General features: G+C 42.6%; 3 protein-coding genes across 4 annotated transcripts in view; 2 read left to right on the forward strand and 1 right to left on the reverse strand.

Moving 5' to 3' along the window:
- Positions 1–5057: 5057 nt before the first annotated feature.
- On the forward strand, positions 5058–8534 carry LOC106741326 (leucine-rich PPR motif-containing protein, mitochondrial-like). Its single transcript, XM_014613169.1, has 3 exons — positions 5058–7945; positions 8014–8167; positions 8235–8534. Exons 1-3 carry the CDS (start codon positions 5231–5233, stop codon positions 8408–8410), a joined length of 3045 nt encoding a protein of 1014 aa, XP_014468655.1. The 5' UTR covers positions 5058–5230; the 3' UTR covers positions 8411–8534.
- LOC106741327 (intraflagellar transport protein 74 homolog) lies at positions 8475–11072 on the reverse strand. 2 transcript variants are annotated; one of them, XM_014613171.1, is made up of 3 exons: positions 10751–11072; positions 10277–10662; positions 8475–10016 (listed from the first exon to the last, which is right to left on the reverse strand). In XM_014613171.1, exons 1-3 carry the CDS (start codon positions 10796–10798, stop codon positions 8492–8494), a joined length of 1959 nt encoding a protein of 652 aa, XP_014468657.1. In that variant the 5' UTR covers positions 10799–11072; the 3' UTR covers positions 8475–8491. The 2 variants fall into 2 exon arrangements, with proteins under 2 accessions (XP_014468657.1, XP_014468658.1); XM_014613172.1 differs by having other exon boundaries at positions 10277–11072.
- A 260-nt stretch (positions 11073–11332) lies between these two features.
- LOC106741325 (SLIT-ROBO Rho GTPase-activating protein 1-like) overlaps positions 11333–17830 on the forward strand; it is a 65021-nt gene continuing 58523 nt past the window's right edge. Inside the window, exon 1 of the mRNA XM_014613164.1 lies at positions 11333–11716. Within this exon, the coding sequence (XP_014468650.1) occupies positions 11638–11716 (79 nt within the window). The 5' untranslated portion in view covers positions 11333–11637. The remainder of the gene's footprint in view (positions 11717–17830) is intronic.

Raw genomic sequence — 17830 nt, forward strand, 5'->3', positions numbered from 1 at the left:
CTGTTAACTTTAAGTCATCGAAATATATTGGGGAGTTAATCAAATTTAATTTTTAAGTTCCAATTAATTCTTACACGATCTCATTTCTATTGCATAACGAATTTGAACGAATACAGGACGAAAATATATATTTATTTTAAAGAAAATCTAATTTAAGCTTGCACGCGAGTATGAAAATTAATGCCTCTAGTTCATGCACAGGTCGATAAAAGTTGCGAAATAGATTAGGTCCTATCTTTATATTTTATTATTTTAAAAAACTAGTAAAATATTAAAGATACATCGAGTCGAGTCAGCAATAAACCAAATGTCAGTTAATATTAGTAGAAAATCAAATATGCGATCCTCTTGTGCATAGAAACTAACATTAACGTTACTAAATATTCAATACCAAAGTGACTGCTAATCATAGATCTATTCAATAAGATAGAATACATAAGTCTATTTCTAATTGAATGTATAAATATTGTAATCGATAGAGAGTAATATATGAAAATATATTATTTGAGAGTGACATCTAGTCAGGTAGCTCATGGACAACTCGCTCGAACAGTTTTATCGAGAGAACATTAGAATCTCCTTGAAATTGCACACCAAAGCAACAGCCAGATAATCAACATGCAATACCACACACAATTTTATTTTCTACATTTTTAACTGCCTAGAAGTATTGAGCATTAGCAAAATCACGTATTAATTAAATACATCATACACATTTATTCGGTTATTTATTTGCGCTATAACATGGGGAGTTAAAAGAATGTTCAATAAACAATATAAAACTTTAATTAATCGAAACTAATTGTCGAGCACAAATCTTTTGCATAATTACATCTGATCAAATTTATCACAGTGCAGATCTACTCACGTTTTTCACGGTGAACGGCCGATGACACTTCTTCTTGCAATTTCGCTTCTCGCTTGCAATTTCGATGCACAGTCATCTTCCCTCGATCTACACAGTAGAGCACACGATCTCAGTCCATGGACAGTAAATCTAATCCGTAAATTTAGTCTGTAAAAGCGTAAGAAGAGATAAAATGCATAAAATATCGCTGTAACTGCGTTGCGTTTAGTTGTAATCGACTATATATATATTCTTAACGAAGCCATTTCAAACAGGAAGCTTTCAGTCATATTAATAATAAAAAAAAGCGTATCTATAAGACTTAGTATGTAAGTTCGAAGGACAATACAGTATCTTAACGTACGTACATATACGTGTGTGTGTGAGTGTATGTACACACTAGGGCTTCCCCGCTTAAGAGGGTTTGTCGCGTGAAATATTTATTGCTTTGAGCGTATCTTAATAATTTCTGCAAGAGCCTAAGTACGTCGATGTATTTAATCATTTATTTATATTTCCGTATTTATTCTCTATTCTATTTATATACAGATTGGATTAGGTTATATTATAAGTTATATTATACACAGTGTTTTATTATCGGTAAGATCCATTTCAAAAATGGATTTAGCAATTTTTGAAGCACAATTAAAGGGCCGAAAAACAACATGAAAAATTCATATCGAATTTATATCGTACAGGTAAATATAATCAATAGTAGACCGCAATATTTATAAACAATATTTCGGTTTTTTCGGCAATTTCGTAATGCTAAAACCACCTTTAAAATGGATCCACATTATTAACGAAACACTGTATATTTGACTCTTTCGTGTGGATTTGTGATTTGTTGTGTGAGTATAAACATGTGTCATTTATGTTATTTACGTTAGTGTGTTGCTTGTGTTATGTAATCGAATCGCGATGTATGAAATGTATCCCATGTAGCAAACTGTAGGAAACGCTGAAAACATAAATAGCCATTTGTAAATTCTGAAATTTGTCATCCGATGAAATTCATTATTGTCGCATTATATCGAATTATATGAAAATTGTAACTTTTCGTACACATCATTAGAGTAATTTCAATAAAATCTGTAATAAATCGGAAACGATGCCGAAATACATGATAAGAATACCAATGAAATATATTTTTTTCTGACGACCATTATACTAAATATGTGTGTGACACTATTTTCTTATCATCGTATCGATAATAACCCAGATAGCATGTTAGTTTCTTTAAACGTATATAACATTTCATGATCATATTACATACATTTAAAGAACGTATATGAAACTAAGTGCTACTTTTGGGAAAATACACACGAGAAACGTTCATAAGTTATAAAGTAATTGTGCCAATGACAGTCTACATCCTGTGCTCAAAAATATAAGATTGATATTCGTTACTCGATAAGGATACTTGAAAAGTCGCACGAAGAACATTCGTCGTTTTTATAAACAACCGGCGAGTTTGTATTCAACGCAGCGCTTTCGTTTCTCGACAACTTAGCATTAACTCTTTATGCAAATGGCATAGCTTTTGACATATAAATGTCAATTGCCTCTGTACGGAATTAATGATTACGAATGTTTACCGTTCGTATAACACGCGAATTTCGAAGGTCTCTGCAGAATCCGCTTCTGACGAACGACAATCGTCGTGAACGTTTTTTCACGTAATGGCGTCGCTTGATCTAACGTCGATCGTTGCAACTAAGATAAGTCGATATGTCACGTGACTGACGAAAACCAATCAGAGATGTTTACGATACCGCCAATTTCACTGAAAGATCTTCACCGAGTAACTGTAATTATTGAGCAATACAATCTCTAATTAACATGTTTCGCTAGAAAAGTATAATAGATTCAAGTGCTAAGAATAAATTGATCTGTAAGGCTCTGGCTTATATACATACATACAGAATACTCCGATTTACTTATTGAGGTTACGCCTAATAAATTTCTTAGATGTTTTGATTACCTTGCTCGATATATATACATAGATGACAAGCATATCATCAAGTTATGCGTTGAACAAAACAAGTTTCGTAGATTTAACGTCTTTTTTAATCAGGCTGCGATCGCTATTTTGCTTAGGCACGATTATCGAGCATCTCAGAAAAGACGAAAATTCAACCAACGAACTACCTGGCGCCATCTAGCGGAGTAACAGGAGAAACTCCCGAATGCAGTTAACGTAGTGCCATTTTCGAAAAAACCAGCTTACACCTGGATGCCCATTTTTTATGAAATTTTACTTTTGTACAAGACCAATGTTTCTAAGAACACCAGTTACCGATTTTGATAAAAGTAAGTTTATTGTTCGTTTCACTTCACTAAGTTTCGGACAAGTAAAAAGATGATTATTATCTCATATTTCCCTGAATTCTTTCTTAACCGTTTGAGCGCTACGCGTTTTTGCTGTTTCCCTGTTCAAACGTGCCAAGGAGCGCTTTTTCGCTTGTCTTATTCCTCATCCAGAAATGCCAAACGGCGCGATAGCGCTTGTCTTACTCTCCGATGATTGCGTCCAAATGTTAGATTGCAATTAAAATTCGTTCTTTTATCAGTTGTCTCATTATTTCATTTTTATCTAAAACGGAATGGTAGCCGTAAAGTCGCGCATCGACAAAAGCCGAGCATGTGCCGGTTATCGCAGCCTAGAACTTTTCGAGAGAAACAGAAGAAGCGGAAAATCGCTCCTTGGTACTCAAACGGTTAAACTGTAATTTATATTGAGTACATCTTATTTGTACTATTTTTTACATCCTTGTTAAAATATCTTGTATCAATTAAATATTTTATATCAATTTAATATTTTATATCAATTTTCGGAGCAATTTTCGAGGCATGAAGTTATTATATTATAACTCAATTATTAATCCTTAAAATGGTGCTGACATTTTATAAAAATGAAATTAGGTGCGTTCAAAAAACACAACGATTCTGCAATCGTAGAGTGATTATCGTCTTTGATTGAGGCATTCTGTTATGCCCGCAGGACGCGGCAGCCAATAAACTTTTAGTTCTCGTGGCATGTTGATTGGCTACCGCGTCGCTTTTTGCCCGCGTTCTGTGGGCAGAAACCATTAGTCGCGCAATCGCAAGAAATTGACCAATCACAATTAAGTTTTTCTTGCGATCGAAAATAATCAACTGTGATTGGTTAATTTCCTGCGATGAGTCAATTAATGTAGAATCAGCCTAAATTGCCCCGTCGCGAAGGATGGCAACTACTAATTGCATTTTTGATAGACAGTCGCGGTTGCTAAAGGAGAGTTGCTCAACTTTTAATTCAAAGTAGCACTTTGTAACTGGCGACGAAGTGTTTGCAACGCATTGTAAAATGCCCCTTACATGAACTATATGTTCGTTATAGCTACACCGCTGAACTGGTACAATAAGTGAGAAAACCTAAGGTCTGTTCGTATTCGCTGCACCGCTGAACTAGTGTAATAAGTTGAAGTGAGAAAACCATAGAGATATAAGAATAGAGGGAACAAGGGATATATGCTACCTGTAAGTGGAAGTGATAGAGGCAAAGAGAGAGATGGATGCCGAGTGTCCTATCTGTCTCTTTCTAGTCACGCGCTGGGATTGGCTGCCGCGCCAACGACGATATAGCTATACATTTTTCTCCATCCAATTCAAAGAAACTGTCATTGCTAAAATGATCACTGCAAATGTATGCTGTTTTCTTTTCAAAATACAAAGGTAGTTGAAGTATATTCAACCATTTACGCCTTATATCTAAATCCTTCGGTAGCTTACAACATTTACATATTTTTTTAAATGTAGGAAAAAATAACATATAATTATTTGAGGTTACGTATTTGTACTTTCTTACGAGTGAAAACTGCGGTTACATCCAGGATAAAACTCCGCCTTGCATTTCAAACAATGCCTCATTTTTAAACAAATCGCGTCCAATTATTATTTTGTTAACGTTCGAATATTTAACGAATTTTAATTCTACACACATGTGCACGCATATTTACAAAACGAAATTTTAGTCTGCTTTCTCCCCTCCTGACGTCGCGTGGTCGTCTTGGCGGCTCATTGTAACAACCAATCACAGCGCTCAACTAGAAAGAGACAGATAGGACACTCGGCATCCATCTCTCTCTTTGCCTCTATCACTTCCACTTACAGGCTTGTTCCCTCTATTCTTATATCTCTATGGAGAAAACATATACTTGTCTCGCTTGAACTTATCGCAGTTCAGCGGTGCAGCGAAAACGAACAGACCTCTATACTTGTCTCATAAAGATTCTCTATAAAGAACAGACAACGGACATCTCTAACCTTATCGCGCGTGTGGTGTGTTCATCTCGTGATGCACCTAGTACTTTCAACGACAAGTTTTCAGTAGAATACACGATGATCGAAGCCGATAAGATGCTGCACTTGAGAAAATACGTATTGACCATCCTTAGAAACGATGCGAGATCGCGTGTGGTGCGTACGCTGCATTCTACGTCGGCGCGCAAAGGAGGTTATGTTCTCCGCTCCTTACATCACTGCTATGTACCGCCGACGGTACAAAATTCGCGATCGAATTACGCAGTGTGCGGCATCAGGACATTCAGCACAACCGTCGCACAATCATTGGCCGACGATGCCGATCAGAAACTGACGTCTTTTTGCGATGACGTAAAGCACGGGCAAACGTGGTCAGCGGATAGATTGAAGGAGATTGTCCGGTTGTGCGACGAGAGTAATTATCAGCTGCAACCCAGCACGGGCGTATTACTGCTGAAATGTTGCGGCAATCCCCTATCCACCGTGGAATTGAACGAGAGGCAGGATCTCGCCGATCGGGTATGGCGGCTCGCCAAGAGAAACGCGCTAACGTTGGAGCACTACAACACTCTGCTGAATGTATACGCGGAGAACTCCAATTCGGTGGATCCCAAGGAGTTTTTAGCCGAAATGAACGTGACGCCGAACGATGACACGTATCGCCTGCTGTTTAACACGGCCGTCAAGACTGGCAATACCGAACATCTGCAGAATATCATGTCCGTGATGAAGGCCAGCAACATCTTGCTCGGTGAGGACACCTTCTGTTCATTGATACAAATTTACATGGCCAAGGGTAACATTACCGAGGCATTAAATATGATTGCATTTGCGCAAGACGCGAAATTGCCTGTTGACAAGCTGTACACTGAGCTGGCTTGTGGGTACGCGGCACAGGGTGATATTCCAAATTTGGTCAAGATTCTGAACGATGAACCGCAGAGCAACCTGAGTCTTCTCAAGATAATCAAGTCCCTGAGCGTGTCAGATAATGGCAGACATATTCCTGTTGTCGTGAATTTCCTCTCGACGGTCTCGACAATCAAGCCTGAGATCAATAACTTAATAACAGAGCTGGTGCGCGCGGACCGAATTGCAGACGCGAACGCGCTTATAAATTGTATCGCATTGAATGACATTGCACACGTGAAGAGCTTCGCAAACAACTTCCTGACCCAACTGATCATGACGAATGCACCTGTCGAGGACATCGTGAAATTCGCCAACAGTTTCATTGAGTCAGGATCCGAGCCTATGGCGTTAACCAACGTAGCAGAGATCTCCTTGAAGCTCAGCAGGGAGAAACAGAGTCTCGTGATATTCACGACGATGCAGAAGAAGGGTCTCGAAATACGACCGCATTATTACTGGCCTCTGCTGCTGAACGCACATCGAAACGAGGGTGAGGCCAAGATATACTCGCTCGTCGCGTCCATGAATGACATGAACGTGGAATTTGACTTCGATACATTTGCCTCTTATGTATTTCCGTACGTGAACACTGCGAATCCAATCATCACACTGCAGAAATTGAAATTAATCGGCATACCTGGCAACCTTTTGACCACACCTATGATACACTACTTGCTGAGCTCGTATCGATTGGAGGACGTTATGTGTCTGTATGAGTACGCGCTCATGAAATTGGACTACAGATTGCTGATGAGATCGTTGACGGATGTTTACTTCGCCAAGAGAGACGTCGAGAATTGCGTGAAGGTGCTGACCACGTTCAAAAGTGGTCACAAATATGTCAGCTTATTCCTGTTTAAGCTGATACGAAACAGCCGTCCGAAACTCCCCGTAGAGGAATTTCAGTCTCTACTGGAGGCTTTCGAGAAGCACCAAGTGAAGTTCTCGTCGCGTGACGCTACTTTTTTGAAACACAGACTTGACCATGTCAATAATCCGGCTGACACGACCGATAAACTGTACAAAACGATCGACAGAATGACGAACAAAGATTTTCAGCACTCATTGCTAACGACCATACCGCATCCGAAGTACATGACTACCAAGGAGCTGGCTTGTCATTTCGTCGAACTGAAGAGTCACGAGTGTGGAACCAAGACTATCCTGCATCGCTTATTGGAAGCGTATTACCTGGAGAATAACCTGAAGAGAGCGGAGGAAGTTAAAAAGGAATACGATGAAAATCGATACACGTGGACGCCCGGCATGAAGATAATACTTTTTGATCTGTACGTCAAGCACAACAAACTAAAAGAAGCCGAAAAATTGTTGCTCGAGGTACAAAAAATGTCCAACACATTCTCCGTGGATAGCACCAAGATACTGTTTTTCGCCATCGCGTTGGTGAAGACGGGCAAAACGGAAGCGGCCTTCAACATTATCGAGAATTTTTCCAACGTCAACAACTGGAAGAACATGGACAGAAGCTGTGCTAAGCTTTTGAACGCGCTGGCAGAGAGCAGGTATAAAGAAAGCACGAAGAGCATGTTAGACCTTCTGATCAGGAAGAATTACTGCAACATAAGTACCGAATTGCTGCGGCCGCTGGTAGCGATACCGTTGAGACAGAACGATATACCATCGGCGGTAGAAACGTTCAAAGCATGCATGCGTATACACAGGAAGCTACCTTTAGCGGTGGAGGTGTTCACAGCATTGTTACGTGAGAAAGAGAACTCGCATTTGCAGGATGTAAATAAACATATAAACGAGGTGTACGATATGATGGCGCTTATCAAAAGCGTCGAGGTGGCCAACACTATCGTGGTAATAGCATTGGCAAATTTAAATAAAATGGAAGAACTGCGAGTTATATTGCAGGTAACTGAATCATGTTCTCGTGTTATTCTCTCCCCTGAATTACATTTCATTTACCGTTTTTCTTACAGAAGCAAAGGATCGCCACAAACACAATCATGCATTACGTCAATTTCGCGCAAAGGACAAACGACGTGCACGCCTTGTTGAGAATTGTCGAGGCGAGTGAGAACTCAAACAATGTCAACCAATCTCTTTTGTGCGACACGCTTCTTACCTTTTACAGTGAGTATATTTTCTTCTAAAATCATGCACGCACGAGGTATACTGACGTTAACAATTGTGCTCGCAGGTAAAACAGGTGATTGTACAAACGCCCTCGCGCTTTGGGAATTGATGCGCGCAAAAAATATCGAGCCCAGTAAACTTTTCAAGCAGGGTTTTATTGAATTTTTCCGCTCGAATAGAGCAACACTCCCGGCCGAATTCGAGTCGGATGAGAGTGAGGTAAATGTTACTAGTAATTAGTGGAACGAAACGTGTGAGATAGAAACGTCGCATGTTGTTTTCAAGTAAATATTATTATATCCGAAGGAGAGAAGGCAAGGTTCAATAAAGAGATTTCAGATTCTCCTGAAGCACCAGCCCGTAATCGTTGATCAATTTCAAGGCTTTCTCTTTAAGCGGCTCATAATTCACGCGTTCCTTCTCTTTAGCCATGAATTCCTCGATCTCCTTGTTGTCCGCTTTCAATTTCGTCAGCTTATCCTCCAGGCTACCGATCTCCGGATAAGCTTCGTATTCCTCCAGCTTCGCTTTGATCTCGTCGTGTGCGGTTCGCAGAGACTTCAGCTCGTCCTCGCGTATCGTTTCCTCGGACACCAGCCCTTCCCGTTCGGCGATCAGCTCGTCCCGCTTATGTTCGTTTCGCGTTTTCAGACCGTCCAGATCCTCGAGAACGACCAGCTCGCTCTGCTGTTTCTTCAGCCTCTCCTTCATTCGCTTGGACTCGAGATGCAGCTTCTCCTCTAGAATCCTCATCTTACTGAACGTTTGTTGCATAGTCGCATAGTCTCTCTTCAGGGTGTTGAAGTCGTCTTCGCGATGCGTAGCCTCATAATCGTTGTACGGGAATTTGTCGCGCAGCACGGCCATTTCCTCGGCCTCCGTCAGGTACTCGTTGTTGACCACTCCGTTCGCCACCGCCGCTAGCTTGTCGACGACGTCTCGCTCGAGTTTCTTCAGCTTGTCGCTCTCCTCCTGCTTGTTCCGCTCATACGTTGACATGAACTGCTCAATCGTCTCCTCCCGTTTACGCAGCTCCTTGTACCTCGTTTGCTTCTCAGACTGATTGTCCTCCATGTCTGTCTCCAATTGCTCCAGCTCCAGTTCCAATTCGCTCACCTTCCTCTCCTTCTCTAGTATCTGCGCCTCCGTCGCGGCGACATCCGTGTTGTCGCGCTTTATTCTCTGCAGCAGTTGCTCCTTCTCCTCTTCCGGTGACAATCGCCTGCGTTCTTCGTCCCGCAGCCGGTCTCGCTTCTCCTCCGCCTCGATGATCCTGACCTGGAGCTTCACCGCTTCCTGTTTCACCTGCGACAATGCAATCTGCTCCTCCAAATGAGCCTGCTCCTTCGACAGTTGATCCAGCTCACGTTGCATCTGATGCGCTTGCTCCTGCAGCTCAGCTCTTTGTCCGGATAGATCGTCGTACTTCTCCTTCGTATGCGGGTCCATGCTCTCGATCAGGCGTTCGGTTCGCTTCTTCTCGTTCTCGATATCTTTCTCCATCTTGCGCAGTCTCTGTTCCTTTTGCTTGCGCTGCTCGAACAACCGTTCGACCTCCACTGTCCTACGCTCGTTCATCAGCTCTAACTCCTTGGCTTCCTCTTCTATCGTTTCCTTGTCGACATCCAAAGTCATCTTGTCCACGATGAGATTGTAATCGGCCAACTCCGCTTGCAGAACGGTCAACTCGGCAGCCAGGCTCTTAGCTCTCTTGTCGTAGTGCAGAAAAGTGGCCTTTTCTTTATTCTGCATGTCGATGTCCTTCATTATGCTCCCGATTTCCTGCGTCAGCTCCCTTATCTTCAGCTGCAGCAACCCTTCGTAGTACCTCTTGTCCTGAATCTGCCTGAAATTTTTCACAGTTTTTGTTTCTATCGGGACAGTTATTTCGAAAGAGAGGCAAAACACTTTTGCTTAAATTTGGAGAAGATATTTTTTCAAAGTAACCAGAAATAACGAGAATTCTTGTCTTTCTCATCAAGACCTGTTTTCCGTGACTACTTTGTACGTACAAAATAATAAAAATAAATATTGGTTACTCAATTAATAACGTTGTTATTACGAAATCGTAACGGTTTACAAAAAAAAAATACAGCCTTAACCCACCTAGTCATCGGTAAGCCCCTCGTGGTTCCCGGTCGCACGCCCGCGATGCCATGCTGTGTTATCGGCCGATCTAATACGTTGACGTTGAACTGCTTGGTCGCAGCGAGCGAGCCCGTGCGAGCCAATGCGGAATCCATCCTGACGACCCTTGAGCTCGCGGTTGGCACGCGATTAGACAGAAAAGACGCCGACGGCGGCCTCGTCAGGGCGAAACGTCTGGGCGTCGCTGAGCGAAAGCTGTATTCCGACGACTCGTGCCCTCGTCGAGATCTCGGCCGATCGTACTTGCTCTGCGGTCTCACAATACCGGTCGGCGGCCTGTCGATCTTGGTCGAGGTGCTAGGTGCATCCTCTCGCCGCCAACGGGTAACCGGTCGATCTGCAACCTTACTCGAAACGGTCTTTTCAGGATCCATTTTTCCCGAGAAATCGACTTTAATAGATCAGGTATTATATCGGCAATGTTTTGCTAACCGTAGTCATAGAAACGTTTGAATCCGCCATGTTTGTGCGAAGATACATTCCCGGCTGATGATAGGTTAGAATTTAACGAGATGGAAAGAAATCTAGCCGATTTTAACAGAAGATTGGGAAAGGAGGAGTCAAGCGCGCTTTCCTCGGAGTCTTACTTCAAACGATTACTCCAAACTACGTGACGAGCGCGCACTGTTTTATCACGTCGAGCGTTATTTATGTACACGTCAGATGGCGCCACCGATTCCCCGAGCGCGGCAATTATCGTCAGTTGCCAAGCAACGGCGGTGAGACGCGGCGCGATCGGGCGGGTGAAGCGCGACGCGACGATGCACTCGGGCGGCCCCCGAAGTTGAATTAATATACGTCCAAGAATATCCGCAGCCTCGAGGGCTGCCGAGGCGGCCAGCCGGCGCACTACGCGGCGAGGAGCCGTCCCAGCGTGCTCGTTCGCTCTTTCGCTCTCTCGGTGCGACCGGCGTAGTTCGGTGGTCGAGCGTTCGAATTGCTCGATCGGACAGCTTCGGCCCGCTCCGTCGACGACATTCGCTCGCGACGATCAAGCGTAACAGAGCCGTGAGTGCACCACGAGCGAGGAAGGCGCGCGCGACGAACGGGGCGCTGCGTGCGTCCACAGACAAAAACGCGCACCGTCTCCGTCCCTAACGACGCCAAACCGGTTCAGACGCGTTCGGGCCTCGTGCTCGAGAGAGAATGCTCTGAACGAGTGTAACGCGCGCGCGCGCGCGCGTCCATATCTTCTCTCTCTCTTTCGCGCGCGAATGTGAGTGAGTGCCCGCGAGTGCAGCGATAGAACGCATCTTCCCCCCTTGTCCCCCTTGCGGTAAGAGAGCAGCGGAAGTCAAGGTCCACACCAGCGCGGGATCATGGACGAGGAAGAGATCGACGGCGTCAAGTCACCCATCAAACGGCTGGGCTCCACGCGGAAGCTGCTAGTCTTTAACAGTGAGTGTGGCGCCTTTATGACCGTTGCTTGCGTATGAAATGCTCGCTTTCCGTGACACGTCGCTCCAACCGTCTGTGTGTGACTATTGCTATAATCGATCGTTACCATGCGTAAATGTTTAGCAGCGTGCGAAACTGAGGACGCGTGGGTGATTCTTTGTTCTCGCCCGTAATGATACTATCAAGATGGTTGCTCGTTTGGGAAAATTCGTACGACATAACCTGAAGTTGTCAGCACGGAAAGAACTTCCGCCGAAGTTGCCCGAGAATATTACGTTTCGTACGCAAGCAACCTGATATTTCTTAATATTGCGCCGCGATCAACGTTGCCTTGCACGACTTTCTCTAACATATGAATTTAAACATTTTAAGACGGAGGGGAAATATACTCCGCGTCTGTATCGTCTAGAGTCGTATGACATTGACGATTCTCGTTCTTCTGCTAGTCCACATTATAGACATATTTATAATATAGTGGCAGGCAGGAGTGGAAAATATTAATCAGCCTTGGCACTGTTACGTCAAATGCGACACTACAATTCATAATTTCAAAACGAATGAATATCTCCTTCACATGAAAATATTCCGCGACAAATAAACACGCCGTTTAAAAAAGAAGCTTGATTATCGGAAGGACGAATAAATAATGTTGTTTTTCTCTCGGCGAGAGGGATATTCTCCGAGGGAAATCTCAAGAGCGTTAGGGTGCTTTTCTCGCAAACGGGGCGTAGATTCTCATCGAAACGTTTATATCTCGGCATATCAGCGCCCTTTGATCGCCGCGAAACCGTCGGGACGTTTCCGTTCGAATGACAGTTTCGCGGTCAATACGAATTTCAGATCAGCCGCGTACGTGAGTAAACGCGCATGAATCGAGTCTATTTCGGTTCGTCATTGAGCACTCTCGTTCGTTCACTTAGACGGTATCCACTCCGCGAAGATTAATGAGCATGATTTCGGCGCGGCGAACAGGTGTGATCTGAGGAGTATAACACGCGGAATGGCATAATCCCGTCGTCGCGTAACTCGGCGAAGCTTCAACTTCCGACGTCGGAAAGCGCGACGCAGGCTTACGTAAAGCCACCGCCGCGTATAAATCTGCTCGAAAAAATTCTAAGTAGACGGATCTTCTTCGTTACGTGTCTCAGAGCTGAGCAACACATATTGAACCACCGATGACCGACACTATGATGTTACTGCATCTCATCAAGTTACTCATTAAAGTATAATTTATTGCTTACGCATGCACGTTGCAGAACAATATGATGATACAAACTGAACTTATTCTAATGAAAACATTTTCAATACGACTCTTTTTAATGGCTACAATTACACTTGTGCAAACACACACACACAGAGAAAAAGGTTTCTTTAGATTCGGTATTTCTATTTATTTGACTAATAAAATTTGTTTTACAGAAACAACATATAAGAAATATTATTTGTTTGAAGAAATATTTTATTGCCTCATTCAAGAAAATTCTATTATTTAACAGAAAGAGTGCTATTATTTGAAATAATATCTTTTAATCAAATATTATTTGATTACAATAAATATGTAAAAGAAAATAATTTCTTTATAAGAAAATTATCTTGTTTCAAATTTTTTATTTAAGATAAAGATACATTGAAAGGTTGAACAATTGGAGCATGCTAATGATGAAATTTGTTATTTGGATGCAGTAAAATGTATTAAATTTGAAGAAATCTTTTTCTCAGCGTAATCATTGAGAAGGGTTCAAATGTGGAGTGAAAGGCATAATCTCGTCTAATGTATTACCCGATGCGTTAATTATGCTACTTGTTGTTGTAACAACTTGTTGAAAAAAAGTCAACCCGATAACACCGCAACCATAAAAGGAACTGACTCCTTAAAAGGGAAGTGGCTTCATTGGAACTGCACGATATAGTATCGCATTTTTTTCGGTCGCGCGTATAAAGTTACGATACAAAATACTATTGACTTCGACATTTATCGCTTACATTTTATCATAACTGTGTCGGAACTCCGGAACTAAAGCAACAGAGTGCTGCAGAATGTAAACGAAGGAACTCGGTGTGTCTCCGGAGGAATCCGAGATCCAATTAAAAAAAAAACAAAAGAAAATCGAACGTCGACGGCTGCGAATAAATTCGATGAGAAAAAGACAACGAGATGAAGCGGCGTTGGAGAGAAAAAGAAACAGATTCCTCGAGAGATGCTTATAGCGATAGAAACGATAGGAGGTCGATTCGCAAATAAACACGTCGTTCCGCATGAGAAGAAGAGAAACGCGTCGTGCTCGAAGCGATCCTCGCCGGGATGAGGGTAATCTCTTATCTCGTAAAGAGATTTTTTCGCGACCCTGTATTCCGCCGATGTCCGTTAACTTCACGTGCACGCTATTCAATCTCCTCGCATTTTTACTTTTTCGTTTCGTATTTTACGGAACCGGGTCGAAAGCTCCATCAATCTCTTCTTAAACGCCTATGCATAAATTTGCATTACATTCTTCGATTAGGACGCACGGCAGATATTTTCGCTCCTTCGAGGCAAAAATCGTCATTTGTATTTTAATAATCCGTCAATCATCTTCCATGTGAATTTCACGACGTGTATTTAAGACGACTTTCGTTTTCACAGGATAATGCGTTTCGAATTCTCTCGAACTCCGTTCAAGTCATCGAACGAAATACAATTCACCGTGGAATATCACCGTTGCGTTGCGATTAATTCTATTCTCGTCGAGACATCATAAGTCTCTCATTACGGCAAGAATCATCCCGCCAAGCGATCGCGGTATGTTGATCTTTTTCCAATTAACCGTACGCCTAATAATAATAATTACGCGAGGTTATTCTTCCCGCCGAAGCGCATTACGCGTTTGTTAGTATCGCAAACGTCGTTGGTAGTGAGAGGCGATCAAGTGCAGCAAAACAGTTGCAGCACCATTGGAATGCCGGTACGGCCATACAGGAGACGAAGGCTGCAACGGGCGCTCCTAGTCGACGGGAGATCGGATGATTCGTTACAACAATATTCATGACGTTTACGGCCCGATAATCCCTGGCTCGTTCCGTGTGAATCAATAATAAAAGTTTAATGCGAGTTCCTCCGTCGAATTCTACGCATTCGATACCAAGGCACACAAACGGCGCTGTTAGTCGATCGACGAGTAGAATTTTACTTTACAATTAGTTTCTCGTAAACTCTGTTTTAACAGAAATCCCCCCTCCCCGGACGTAATTTCCATGATTGAATATTTAATAGTGAAGGAGAAAGTCTCACGATGCAAGTTGATTGGATTCGTTGGTCCTCTTTTGAGTAACGTAATCATTGACTAAATCAGTCAACTGACTGACCAATGCATTCTGGATACGCGACGATTGAGTTTTTACGTCGAGACTAATTACGTGTCTAGTCTTCAATCGGGCTTAATGATTGATCGAGCGTCTATCAACGAAGCGTGTTATTTCAGCCTTAGATGCCTCCGTGCTTATTTTGCATACTTAACTAAATATTTCGCTCATAAACCTCCCTCTAACTCTAATCGAAAGATAACAATCGGCTCGGGAAGTTTTTTTGCTCCTCGTCGACCGAGCTCGGTTTCTCATTAGCGTTGTCGATAGCCGCGACTTTGTTACGAACGGACACGCGTGGAGCGAAGAAACGAGACTTTTATACATCTAACAGCCGGGCATAATACACGCCAGGCGGAGAAGACTAATAAACGATTTTCTCCAGCATCACGTAAGTCCCCGCGGACTACTTTGATAAAATTTCGTGCAAAAATGCCCGGAAATATTAATCTATCGCGACTTTCTAATCGCGCCATTGGCGTAGGCGGCAGATTTAATTTCTATAACAGGCCTTGGAGGGAGGGGGGGTGAGATTTCACGCATTGCGCAGATACTCCTCGCGATCTCGTTATGACATACTTCGGGATCCACTACAGTATTGCGCGAAAATAATCTGGTAGCAAAATCTCTGGTACCGTAATCTCGGGATACGTTTCTCGGGAAGGAATAAAAGTCAAAATAATTTGGAGAATTAAGTAGAAAAGCCTCTTTCTTTTTCCTATATAATAGAATTCCCCAAAATCAAGACCATCGATCAATTGCAAAATAATACAATGAGAGAGAGAGAGAGAGCGCGATCCTTTTTTGTCGTTCGGAAAATGATCTCGAAACGTCCTTGGTTTTTCCCTCTAACGCATATCTCGGTCGTAAAAAAAAAAATAGTTAAAAAGGAAAATCGTTTTACGTACCATGTACGGCGAGTTACATATGTCGGAAGTATAATCAAGAGAGATACGATAGTGTGAGTCGGCGGAGCCCTTCCGTTACCTGTGGCCGAACCTTCGACCTTTCCATTGAGATCAAACGAACGCTTTCCGGCCCTGCTGTTGCCGGCTGCTAAGCGTAACTACACGCATACATATACGGGCTAGTGTGCGAAGAAAAACGAGAGGCCGAGGAAAGAACATTCGGCTTTGCTCGCCGTTCCGCTTTTTATCGTCACCTTTGTAAAAAAAAATACGACAATCTAATCATGAATTTTCTTCATATAACGTAAATTGAATTAACGTGACATGGGAAAGAATATTCTCGGAATTGAACAACCGTATTTCAGATGTGGCATTAAAATCTATACTTTTGCTTTGTATCATTCTAATTGTGAAATTTAAGCGCTAAACGATGTCCGCGGACCAATGTCAAATGAGATTTAAACGCGTCTTTTATTTCGTTGCATAAAACGCTCGTTCCAAGTGCAATGCCGAGGCGCGTGCGCGTACACCTTGTGTGGGTGTGCACGTGCGTGTGAATGTCCTTTTCGCGCACCGACGTCTCGTGCGTGCGCGTAAGGCGCACGTATAACGGCCGTCTGCCGTAATATCGATCTCGTTAACCAGTCAGTTGTGTATACGCCGGTTATGCGCACCTCCCGCGATACACAAGGCGCAGTACCGTGCGAAGAATCCATAGGACCCCTGCCAACGCGAAATATTTATTGCATCATATCTTGATCATGTGACACAGAAATCTCAATTTATACGACCGAACGAAAACTCGGTGACGAAAGATGATGACCGAAAACACATGTCTGAACAATCGATCTACAGCAATCTTTCTGTTTTTGCTCTCATATAACAAAAATTCAATTATCGTGTTTTTTGTAGCAGTAGTATCGGTTTTTTATATCGATGATCCGCATAATTTTCATCAGAACATATAGTTCGATTCAGAAGGGATCCTCGTAGAATAGTCGTTTCATTTATTGACATATTTCTATTTCAAAATTGCTTTGTTCGTATTAACATATGCGGAAAACAAAGCTCAGTTCGTAAAAACTGAACTTCCGTTCTCTAGAGATCGGATAAAAACTTTCGTTGACGAGAAACGATCTCTCTGTTACTGTAAACATCCATCGGAACATTCGTGTCGGTTGTATTAAAACTCAGTCGAGATATTCCGTGAACAATTGACTGGATAACAAAAACCTAAAGGAATATTTCTGTTTCCACAATCGAGTTGTCGTCTGGTCCGAGCAGCAGAAATTCAGTTGCATGAAACAAGTATTTTTTTCCGTGCACGTGTTTAATGTTTACAAAAAGTGAATCAACTTTGAGTATAAAATATTCACCCTATTTGGTCTTTCATCTTTTCGGAATGAGACGCTGTTCTCGTGATTCTATTTTGATTGGACGCGTAGGAAATTGAAGGATGTCGAAAATTGAAAGAAGGATACGTTCCGGATTTCGATTGTTACTTTGCATATCAGTAATTAACCACGTCGCCACGATTAATTGAGCATCATCACGGTGCAGATCATAAAAACTCTCTCCCGGATCATTAAGTCAGCCGACTTATTTCGCGTGCTTCGATAACATTCGCGGTCCAGTTAAAATAACTTATTCCTGCTCATGTTTACTGTGGAGAATTATATCGGTACGGCAGAAAGAATCTTCGGTCCATCGGCCGGTGTATAACGTGCAAAACCAGTTCACGCGTGGACGCGGCGATGCGTGCATTGCGATGCATTCGCGTCGCGCCGTGCGCTTCGATCCGTTCTATCAGAATTCCAAACGCACCTTCGCTCGCACCTCTCCCGCTTTTTCCTCTCGCTCGCTGAAC

This window comes from Dinoponera quadriceps, unplaced genomic scaffold (assembly GCF_001313825.1).
Source record: "Dinoponera quadriceps isolate SergipeBrazil2010 unplaced genomic scaffold, ASM131382v1 scaffold405, whole genome shotgun sequence".
Classification (NCBI taxonomy): domain Eukaryota; kingdom Metazoa; phylum Arthropoda; class Insecta; order Hymenoptera; family Formicidae; genus Dinoponera; species Dinoponera quadriceps.